General features: G+C 37.5%; 1 protein-coding gene across 6 annotated transcripts in view; it reads right to left on the reverse strand.

The window, feature by feature from the left end:
• LOC140186401 (extracellular sulfatase Sulf-2-like) overlaps positions 1-12,424 on the reverse strand; it is a 348,168-nt gene that overhangs the window by 94,104 nt on the left and 241,640 nt on the right. For all 6 annotated transcript variants that reach the window (XM_072240682.1, XM_072240639.1, XM_072240655.1 and 3 more), the window contains one exon: positions 8,994-9,233. In XM_072240682.1, the coding sequence (XP_072096783.1) occupies positions 8,994-9,233 (240 nt within the window). The remainder of the gene's footprint in view (positions 1-8,993; positions 9,234-12,424) is intronic.

Below are 12,424 nucleotides of genomic sequence, written 5' to 3' on the forward strand. Positions count from 1 at the left end.
GAATAATCAAATAACCAGTCCAATATTAGGGCTTGTTGAACATCACATTATGTGAGCTGATAATTTTTAAAATTTCCAACCCAGAGAAGCCAAAATTTCAAAAGCTGCTAGTACACAGATTTATATTTACTAAATGGAATGCAAATCTACCAGCCTCTGTTCATTATGATGGGCAAAATCAAGAGTTCAAAATGCTACAAACCTACCACCTCATCTACACACTAATTTATACAAAATTATATGAAGGCATCTAGTGGAAGATATTTTTTAAAATGTAACTATTGTTTCAACAGCCATCAAAATTTCTATATTGTACACTGTGTTATGGAAATTTGCCCTTACTAAATTTGAAAAAAAGTATCAAAATATTTCAGATAAGGAATAAAAATGTGTTGGTGAGATTATGTGAGGAAAAGCATAACTAAATAAATTCTTGGTTGCTATGTGATACAGTTAAAGGGAAGCAGAAGTTCAGAGTATTATTACCAACAATATTTTTTTATGTAAACTAAAGTTAATTTCATGTTATGCATTGAAGTAAAACTATATTTGGTCATGAGATGTGCAGTTATGGTCTATTCTTGTATTCCAGATCTCGCTATCCATTTAAAAAATATGGACCAAGTGCTCATAAGCGCAAATCAAAAATATGATTAGGTATTGTGAATAACTTAAATGGAAATGGGTTGTAGTTTAGAATAGGTTTCCTGATCTTAATTCCATTAAACTACAGATGGCATGTATATTTTGGTAAAGAGTAATTGAATTGTAAAGCAGAGTAGAATATTGGCCCATCATTCCCGAACTGATTTTGTGAAAAGAAGTATTGATTTGTTTTGGTTCCCTTGCCCATTTTTCTTATCCATATACCTCTTAATAGCTATTATGCATTTTGCTTTTATCACATTTGCCTTGAAATCCGACCAGTGAAACTAATTTCTCTTTATAAATATAAGAGCTTGCACAATCTTTGGAGTTTTGATGTAATTCGTGGTAAGTACATTACTTAAGACATATCTCAAAATGCACTATTATTTGACTCAAACTGTGTATATATCTCAAGAACATTTTACTTAAGGGGCAAACAAGCTATTGATGCTTCTTGTGGAGATATTTAGCTAACCTCTACTTTTTACAGAAGCACAAAATAATTTTCTGAGGTTATACTTATTATTAAATCAAAGATTTTGTAGTGTCAAAATAAGTTATTCCAAATCTGAATGTCAAGGCAAATTTCCCCAAAGATATTTCATTAGGGAATGTTTTGCCAATTGTCACTGAGCAACTTTTTAGGCAATTTCAAAGGCTGGAAGGAACATTTAGAAGTTTCACTGAAACCTAAAGGCCGAAACACTTTTATGAGTAAATCAGAGAGTATCAATTACATTCTGCATGGAATCAATAGAACCATCAGTAGGACTTCTGTTTAAATAAACCTCAAAGAACTAGGAAGAAAAAAATTTAGCTGTGAAGTATAACTCAATGTCAAAGCAATATCTGATATATGTTTTGAAATGTATGCTTTGAAATAAATCCGGAACCCATTTTCTGGATTGAACACATTTGTAATAAAATATATTTTTCTTACTTGTGGGTCTGTAAAATGTTACTGTTTAAGATTTTCAATATTTACAGATAAATAATTTCTTTCTACAAATGAATAATGATTAGCTTACAAGACGAGAAATTGTTTCATAACTATTTATACGTTCAATAACCATGTTCGATCAAAGAATGTAACAAGTAGTTATTCAGTCAAATCTTATATCTTATCATCTTAAAAAGCTGGAGGTTGAGTAGTCTTTATAAAGATCAACCAAAATGACTTCTGACGAAAAAAATGATACGGGATAGATTCCAAAAACATGATAATTCCCGCATATTCAATTAAATGCATTGCACCAATCCACTTGAAAGACTTGAAGATTTGCAGTCTGAAGAAAGTTTGTTTTTTTGTTAAGAATTTGTCAGTTATTAGGGTGTCAAACTGTCTAGTACTTGTGACTGAAACGATCTTAATTAAACAAGGAACCAGAAAATATTGATTAGAACAGCATTCTCACAAAATTTGTGTACTATTATTTATTCATTTATTAATTTAGAGACTCAATGCTCTCCTGAGGGTACCCAGAATCTCTTAATTATTGTTTTTCGATTTACAGATTTGAATTGAGAGAAAGTGATCAAGAAGTTAACTAGCCATATGGCATGGTTCGAAATCCATCAGTTTCCTATTATTTAAATAAGGGCCTTCCCAAAGATCTTTCTTCAGTTTATTTTCTACTATTAATAATAGTTTCCAACAACTGAAACTTACTCTATACTTCATTTATACATTTGCTTTCCATTTTATGTCACATTGGTTTTAATTTCAATATTTGAAACTGAACAAACTACAGATAGAATGGACAGTGGTTGGATGGTGGAGTGTTTCAGTTTCTATTTCACATTGCACAAACACTATACATGCTCCAAGGTCAAATTTTTGGTATACCTCTTCAAGGCAACTTAAGGAGAACTATTACAGGTCACACTCCTATAAATTCCTACCAACAGAATATTCAGTTATTGCTGTTTCAACATCCTGATCCTTACAAGATAACATTCTTGCTGGAGCTAAAGAGACAGAACTCAGACATCTGACCATAAAATATCATGTGGATTAACATTTTGTTTAAGACAAGGAATGTTAGATGCTCATCATATATCAACAGGGTACAAATTGCATCAAAATATGCTGTCTAGCCATGAAGGATACAGCCAAGCTTTGTTTTCATTTTGGCAACATGTAGATTTCCATCTGGTATGCTATTCACAAAATGATGTTAGTGACCAATATATTTTTAGAAACTTTTATAAGAGTTGAAATAACTGAATATCTGTCTATAACGGGCAACTTTCTCCTGCAAAATAGAAATTGTTAAACCATGGCTATTTTTCAGAATTATATTTGATAATGTCACACTTTATGAAATTTATAATTTTTATATTGGCATGACATAATATCAACTCCATGGCAAGACTAAATCCAATAAGATATGAACACATTTGGACTTGTATTGCAATTCTTCTAATTGAATCATGGAGCTTCCTAGTCTGAAAGAATCAGGTATTCAGCGAGAAAAGTTGCTGAGCTGTCAGGGAAGTTATAAAATGTTATCTTAAAAAACCTTTTTTAGATTTTCCATCATCTGTTCCCTACAGGGCCTGAGTGAAATTGCCAACTGGAACTGATTTCACTGACCAATTTACCTATGGCCAGGGCTGATGTGCTTTACTGCTAGAAATGTGAATAGAACTCACAACTGCTATTCATTACACTTTATCTCAGTAAAGGACGTCAATTAAATAAACAGAGAATACCTACAGCAAAATTATTTATGAGTGTTTATCAAACCACTGTGAGAAGGAACCACAAAATAATATATCACACCTTCCATTGTAAGACTCGTTGCAGCTAGTGGCATGATCTCAGGGGTGGCGCCCCCTCTCCGACCAAACTTTAGCACTCTTGTTTGGGTGGATGCTGTGTGCTGTGTCACCTGTGTAACATCAGTACCCCGAAATAACATTCAGTCCACAATGTACAGTTAAATGATTAAGATTTTATATTTAAGTATGGGGTTAGTAGAGAAATTATAACCCAAACATGCTGCTACAGAGAACTCAAACAACAGGAAATCTGCAGATGCTGGAAATTCAAGCAACACACATAAAAGTTGCTGGTGAACGCAGCAGGCCAGGCAGCATCTCTAGGAAGAGGTGCAGTCGACGTTTCAGGCCGAGACCCTTCGTCAGGACTAACTGAAGGAAGATTGAGTAAGGGATTTGAAAGTTGGAGGGGGAGGGGGAGATCCAAAATGATAGGAGAAGACAGGAGGGGGAGGGATGGAGCCAAGAGCTGGACAGGTGATAGGCAAAAGGGATACGAGAGGATCATGGGACAGGAGGTCCGGGAAGAAAGACGGGGGGGGGGGGACCCAGAGGATGGACAAGGGGTATATTCAGAGGGACAGAGGGAGAAAAAGGAGAGTGAGAGAAAGAATGTGTGTATAAAAATAAGTAACAGATGGGGTACGAGGGGGAGGTGGGGCATTAGCAGAAGTTAGAGAAGTCGATGTTCATGCCATCAGGTTGGAGGCTACCCAGACAGAATATAAGGTGTCGTTCCTCCAACCTGAGTGTGGCTTCATCTTTACAGTAGAGGAGGCCATAGACGTCCGCCAGAGAAAGCAGGATCTCCCAGTGGCCACACATTTTAATTCCACATCCCATTCCCATTCTGACATGTCTATCCACGGCCTCCTCTACTGCAAAGGAGTCTTGATGTTCTCCCCGTGTCCACTTGGGTTTCCTCTAGGTGTCCTGGTTTCCTCCCACTGTCCAAAGATGTACTGGTTGGTAAGTTAATTGGTCCTTGTAAAATTGTCCTATGATCAGGCTAGCATTAAAATTGGGTGCTTGCTGGGCAGCACAGCTCAAAGAGCCAGAAAGGCCCACTTCATGTTGTATCCATGATGTAGACATAATCAAACAACACATTCCAAACATTTGAGCTCTATATCAAATAGGTTAATGGGATTGGAATTACTTGTTTCATTATGACAACATCTGGTGAGGCAGATGATGATGAAAAAGGTTAAAGATCAACCTTCATCAGAGCACAATATCTCATGAATGTTGATTTGCTTCTTGCAAATCTGACTTTAAATGAAAGATATGTAATTTTCAGAAATATGCTGAAAGGGACTGTATTCTATTTGTGTAGATTTTCTATCCAATCCACCAAGTATGGGGGAAAAACAGCTATGTTGGGAATTGCTTCAAACTACCCAATACACCTTTTGAAACACCATGTACAATTTCTATTTTGATCATACTTGCATTGTCCTTAAACTATCACTTTCAAAGGTAAAATTGTAAAAGAAAAATAGATTTTAATGAGTCCAGGTCAAAGTGCTCCTCGGCTGTTAAGAATTTTCTTGAAGAAGTCAGCCCCTGCTTGTTCTTGCTCACATAGTCTACTATCTGAGTTATACAGTTTGGACAAATCACCCTTGCACTTTTTGTCATTTCTGTTTTGGGATCTGTGCCTGCTGGCAAGGCCAGCAAGTATTGCTCATCCCTAATTGACCAGGAGAAGATTTTAGTCAGCCGTGTCCTTGAATCATTGCAGTCCTTCTGCTGAAACGTACTGCGACAGTGCACAGTGCTGTACGTAGGCAGCTCCAGAATTTAGACCAGTGACAATGAGTCAGCACTGTATTGTGTTTCTGAATAAGAGAAGTGTGACATGGAGGAATGTACAGGTCATGGGTATTCACTGAACTTGCATCCCAAGTCTGTCTTCATGATAGAGGCTGCAAATTTGAGAGATGCTTTTGGAGTAGCCTAGGTGAAAAATAGTAACACCTTTTAATGAAGTTGCCGTGATCTGACACAGGTCATTTGGAAACAGACAATGATTGGTCCTTCAAAGTGCATATGTACTGTATATAGATTATAGAGCAACAAACAATCTGCTTGAAGGTTAAGCATCATCTGGGGATTAAAGGGATAGTTAAAGTTTCAGGTTGAAAAGCAAGCTGTCTTGATACCTCAGAAAATCAAGTACTGTCTTGGTTTCAAGAATAGTCTCTCTCTCTCCTCACCTCTAGAATCTAGCTCTTTGTTCTATGTTTTGACTAAGATTGTGATAAGGTCAGGAGCTGAATACACCTAATGGAACCCAAATTGGTACTAAATATTGCTTGATGTAACTGTTAATTACAGTTTATATCTCATTGCTTGATATTAGACTAATTTGATGGTTATTATTTGGATTGAATTTGTCTTGCTTTTTGTGGACTGGGCAGTTTTACACATTGTCAGTTAGATGTCAGTGTGGTCACTGTACAGGAAGAGCTTGGCTGGAGGACCAGTGACGTTTGGAGTGCAGGTTTTCAGTACTACAGCTGGGATATTAACTGATCCTGTAGCCTTTGGCTGTCCAGTGCCCTCATCAGTTTCTCGATATCACATGGAGTGAATCAAATTTGGCTGGAGTCTGTCTTCAATGAATGTAAGGCTTGCAGGAAGAAGCTGAGATGATTCATCTTTTTGTTATTTCTGGAGGGAGGTTGTTGCAAATGTTCAGCCTTGCCTTTAACACTGTCATGCGGAGTTCCAGTGTTACTGAGGGAGGAGATGTACGTAAAGCTGCCTCATTTCATTAGCTGTTTAGTTGTCCATCACCAACCCTGACTAAATGTAGGAACTCTTCTTTGGACATGAGAATACTTAGTTGTTCATTGCATACCATTCTACAGTTTATTGTGCTTGCAGAACTGTACTGTGGGCACCTCATTGTTCGTGGGGGTGCCTAATGCTGCTCACAGCTCTTGTCCTCACTTGTCATTAATAATGATGGTACAATGAGGGACCTGCCAGGTCAAGAGGCAAGAGACTGTGGTAGTGTCTATTTTATGCTGTTGCTATTGGTCTACAGCACTTTCTGGATGCCCATTTATCAGCTGACAGACCACTTGTGAATCAGTCCCATGCAACACAATTATAGTGCTGCACAATATTATTGAGGGCTTTCCTATGTGAAAACAGGACTTTATTACTGGAATCACTGTGAGTCAATCACTTCTACTAACTCTGCCAACATCAGGTGGTTTATCAGTAGGTAGTTTTGTGAGGACAAGATTTAGTAGGTTACCCTTCACATCAGTCCATTCACTACCTGTAGGATTCAGACAGCTCAGGTCCGTAAGCAGTGCTGCCAAGCTACTCTTGGTGACGGACATTAAAATCCCCAAAAAATGTTCTGTGCCCTTGTTCTTTTCAGAGCTTCCTCCAAGCATTGTTCAGCATGGAGAAGCAACAATTTATCAAGCTGAGAGAGGACTATAGACGGTAACCAGGAGGAGATTTCAGTGCCATGAGACTTCATGAGTTCTGGAGTCAATTTCAAGCATTCTAAGGACTACTTCTTCATGTCTGTGTACCAAAGTGCCGCCATTTCTTGAACATGGAAGTAATAATACAACTGAATAGCTAGTTGGTCATCTTAAGAGTCAATTACATGGTGTTCGTCTGGATTCAACCGTAGCATGATGACAGATGACAGACAAGGTGGCACGGTAGAGTAGTGGTTAGCACAATACTTTGCAGGTTCAATTCCCACTGCTGTCTGTAAGGAGTTTGGATGTTCTCCTGCATCTGGGTGGACTTCCTCTGGGTGCTCCAGTTTCCTCCCACAGTCCAAAGACACAGGTTAATTGGTCACTGTAAATTGTCCTGAGATTAGGTTAGGGTTAAATTGGGGGTTGCTGGGTGGCACGGCTCAAAGGGCTGGAATTGCCTACTCTGCACTGTACCTCAATAAATAGATAAGTAAATAAACTTTCTCCCTTGAAGGGTATATATGAAGCATGGGGGTTTTTGCAACAACCTAGTAATTTTCATTGTCATCATTACTTAGAATAGTTGGTCTTTCCCCAAATCATTTACTTGAATTTAGATTCAACAAGTATCCCGATGCGATGTGAACTCATGTCTCTGGATTCTTTGTGAAGACTCTTCAACTACAGATCTGGAAATCTAACTGTGATGGTCACCACTGTACCTATGCATGGAAAAACATCAAGGCCAGCAGGTAAAAAATATTACTGACATAGGAAGGGAGCTTCTCCAATAATTTTAATTATTTCATTAAATCAAGTGCAAGGTATTAAGAAATATGTAAATTTTTAGCTTAGAAGAATTCTTCAAAAGCCACCAACCATTGCAAGCTTTCATTGCAAGACTTTTGTTGCTCACTTGATGTAATAATGTTTTGTGTATTAATCTGAAAATGGAAGTTAAGTTCTTAAATAAGGTACACTTGCCTCTAATTGCTTATCAAAAATATCTATTGTCAGAGGCTGGCCACCAATTTTGTGTTGTGCTTAAGGAGCTGTGATGCATGGAATGTCTTGCAAAATATATCATTTTAAAATGTTTTTATTATGAGTGCACTATCCTGTTTTCTGGGAATGTATTATAGCAGTGTTAAGTTACCTGGAATGCTATGTGGAATTATCTAGTTTCATTTGAGTTGTTAAGCCAGCTTTAAAAAAATCAGTAACTTCAGACATTCCTCAGACACAATCTGAAAGCACATACAGGTTGTTCCAATAAAATAAAAACCAAAAGAGATCAACCTTATCCAAGACTGGTTTGACCATATCCAGGTACAAACTTGGACTACGGATGATGACAATAAAGATGTCATATTGTCATTTTTTGATAGCCATAAGATTATTAATTACCCTGGCTGAAAAAAATTTGTATCACTTTCTACTGGAATATATTATAACTTTTATAAAGAAATATAATCTTCATTTACTTAGCAAACATCTGCTTTCATTTAACTTAAATAAATTCCATCCATGAAGATCTTTCCTTTAATGTTTATGACTTTATCTGAAAGACTGGGGGAAATTAGGCTCAGAAATAATTACTACTCAGTGTTATTAGAGCCATTGATGGTCCAAATGGAGTGTATGTAATTGTGGGGCAATTTTCACCAGACAGAGTTTTAGTGACAGTGTTGATAAATGTGGAGTAAATGTGTGCAGAGCAGACAGATTGCAGTCATTCAGAGTTCTCCCTCACATATTGTATTTTGCATAGCACATCACTTTTTCCAGATTTGGGTCTCCCATCAAATGAATGCCAAAAACTCCTCCAGCCTCACAGCATCACACATTAAGCCCATAATAATTTATTGCTCTCAAATGTATTGTTAGTTAGAAGTGTCAATAAGAATTCTATAAATGATGCTTATCCCAAATATCCTTCAGTTCTTCGACTGAAATATTACCACATGACATGTAAGCCTCATTACTTGAAGGATTCTTTTTCTCCCATTTGCACGCACACCTCTTTTTCTTACAAATATCCAGTTCACTTTGAATAGATAGCATGAAGTCAGTAACAGACTGCAATGTTTTACAACAACCTACCAGTCCTATAACCAGTGCTGTTCAGATACACAGCAAATGTACGCTGTTCATGTGTAGCCTGCCAGGAAGAGGATGAGCAGTTCTCATTGTTGGTGTAGGTGTTGTGGTTGTGGACGTATTTCCCTGTCAACATGGATGATCTTGAAGGGCAGCACATGGGTGTTGTCACAAAAGCGTTTGTAAAATGAGCTCCTCCTTGTTCCATGATCCGTCTTGTCTTGTTCATCACTTCCAAGGATCCTAGAATTATTCAAATTGTAATTATCACTGCTCAGAATTCATGCTGTTAACATCATTTGATGAAGATTTGCAGACTGGAAATACTGACTATTTCTCTTTCTACAGATGCTGCCTGAGATTTCTAACATTTTCTGTTTTTATTACTCACAGTGTTTAGTTTGTCTGAGACAAATCCCTGGAGAGGTCATTTTGACTTTGGCTCAGTGACAAAAACTAAATTTTCAAAATTTGAATAGGAAAATCAGGATATTTGCTTACATTATAGCATCAGTAGAAAGCCATCACCGTATTACCTGGAGTCCCAAATATCACTATTATTTTCCATCATTATTCCTCAGTGACCTTAATCAAATACTTCAATAGAAAATTACCATTATTAAGGAATTATGTATCCCAAGCATGTCTGCAGCTTTAACTCTGACATTAGATAAGAGTTTAAGAATTTGCAGGTAACAATACCAAAATCAGAATTTTAGTTTTTTATCTCTAAAGGCCCTAAGACATCTTCTCTCCTGATTCAGTCATCAGCTCTATTGTCATTCACATGCATTATCATTTTCTAAATCAACTATCTACTTCACAAAACCTTCAGGAGTAATATTAGCCTTAGAAAATCAACCTTTAGTTGTGCCTACTGGAAAACACAGCCGGGCAGCTTCCGTGGAGAGAGAAGCAGATTTAACCATTAGGTTGGAGATCCCTCAGCAGTAGGGTATTTAACCTGGAATAGTAATTCTATTTCATTTTCCATAGGTGGTACCTGACTGTGAGACCTTCACTGGTCGGGGTCGACCATGCATGTTGTATTCCAGCTGTCTATGATCAGTTGATACACAATCTAGCATGCAAAACAGGGCAGTACGATATGGAGAGCAAGCTGTTGCTCACGCAGCAGACTCCCCATCTCCATACAGCTGATGAATCCAAAGGAACGGCAGACACCGATTCAGTATGGAACCAGTGATGTCACAGGAGTTGCCAGTCAACATTAAACTCAACATAGGACTGCATTAGGAACCCAAGCTCTCGGCTTTTCCTTGGGATTACATCTGAAGCCTTCCCCATGAGTAGGTATAGCCACCAGGCAGCGGAGGTTTCAGATAAGTTTTTCTTCTGGTACCTGCCTATTGAATGGAGGTATATATATATATATATATATATATGTGGAAAGGAAAGAATAGATACTTTGTCAAAAATATTTAAAGGTGTTCCAGTTGATCTTTCAACTTTCTTAATGATTTATTTCTTGGTTAACACTGCCAGGTAATCAAAAATTTAAAAAAAACCTTCATTTATTATCAAATTATTTATGCAGTACACAACTCTGAGATTCTTCTTCTTCAGATAGCCACAAAACAAAGAAAGCCATTGAAGTTCAAAGAAAAGCATCAAAACCCTGCCACACAAAAAAGACTTACAAATCGCCTCTAATTACATCATACAACATGTGCATTAAACTCCACCCTCACACTGCAGAAAAACAAATCGGGCAAAACGTGAAAACATCAAACCCCAACCCAGATTATTCCAAATTTAAATCGCTCAGTAGGCATCAATTAGTCTCATGAGACCATGGATTTGTGCCTTGGAAGGTTTCCAGGGTGCAGGCCTGGGCAAGGTTGTATGGAAGACCAGCAGTTGCCCATGCTGCAAGTCTCCCCTCTCCACGCCGCCGATGTTGTCCAAGGGAAGGGCATTAGGACCCATAGAGCTTGACACCGGTATCGTCGCAAAACAATGTGTGGTTAAGTGCCCTGCTCAAGGACAAACACGCTGCCTCAGCCAAGGCTCGAACTAGCCACCTTCAAATCACTAGACGAACACCTTAACCACTTGGCCACGCACCAACGCTTAAATCGCTCATTGGCAGCAATATCAACAAGCCACCCCCAGCCCTGCAGGAAGACAAATCAGATGAAAGGCGAGAACCAGTATCACACCCTCCCCCCACTGCACAAAAAAAGCTTACAAATCCCAGCAAAATTAAATTGCTTAGAAAGAATAGGAGAAAAAAAAGAATGTAACTGACAAAAATGATATGATGTTACTTGAAAACACATTTTATCCAACCTAAATACAAGCATAATATATTACACATTATGTTTTATGCTGCTGCACATTTAAACTTCCATATCAGAATTAAGATTGAGCGGACTTCTCTAAAATAAAATTTCATTTCCACAGAAAATAGCTTCCTATTGATTCCGAGGTAAAGTTAGACTGAACTATAATGAAGGGTTGCCAAAATAAAATCAGCTTCTAATTGATGCAGGAAGGTAAAGTAATTACTCACAAAGCCCAAAAATTCTTGCAAAAGTTAAATACAGCTGCACTTTAGCAGAAAACAATACGTCAATTCTAATGGATTATAATGACTCTGTAATGTGAAAACTGCTTGGTTAGAGTAAGAGTCAGGATGTTGGGAATATATATTCTGCATAGATGAATCAGGTATTCACAACAGGCAATGGGTAGTAAAATAGAGACCAATTTTAAGAGGCCTGAATCCCAGTTATAATGAAAAGAAGACTTTTTATGTGATATTTTTAAAATATAACAATTGCTTCATAATTAAGGTGTTTAACAAAAGAACCCAAAGTGATATGAGAAGAAAATACTTGCTTAATAAATGGTTAGGATCAGGAATGGATCCCAGAGCTCTTATTGAAAGTAGTCTTAATCAAGACATTCAAACAGGAAATCAATAAGGATATGAAAGGCAAGAATTTAATCAGTGTGGTAGATATGAGGGAATGGGATGAATGGTGTTTCTCTTGCATTGAACAGTACAGATTTAATGGGTGGAATGGATTCCTTCCACGCTCTAAGACTGTGAAACCACCTTTCCTGATCCATGACTGGCCTGGAACAAGATGCTAACAGTTGGCCTGTCTGTGCATTCAGAAAATGGATATACAGTTCCCAAATTAGTGGATATATTTCCACAACTATCCGTCCACACCTCTATGGCAATGCTCTACAGAGGTTACAATGACATCTGAAGATATAAAATTGCTTATTTAGGCATTTCTTATGCCAACATTAAAGTTCCAAAAGAGCCTTCTTCCACACATACTATATATTTAAGCTTTAACTATCTTTAAACCTATATATTATAATATATATAGGCATTCGTTAGTCTTGTGAGACCATGGATTTGCACTTTGGAAGGTTTCCAGGGAGCAGGCCTG

Source organism: Mobula birostris, chromosome 2 (genome assembly GCF_030028105.1).
Source record: "Mobula birostris isolate sMobBir1 chromosome 2, sMobBir1.hap1, whole genome shotgun sequence".
NCBI lineage: Eukaryota > Metazoa > Chordata > Chondrichthyes > Myliobatiformes > Myliobatidae > Mobula > Mobula birostris.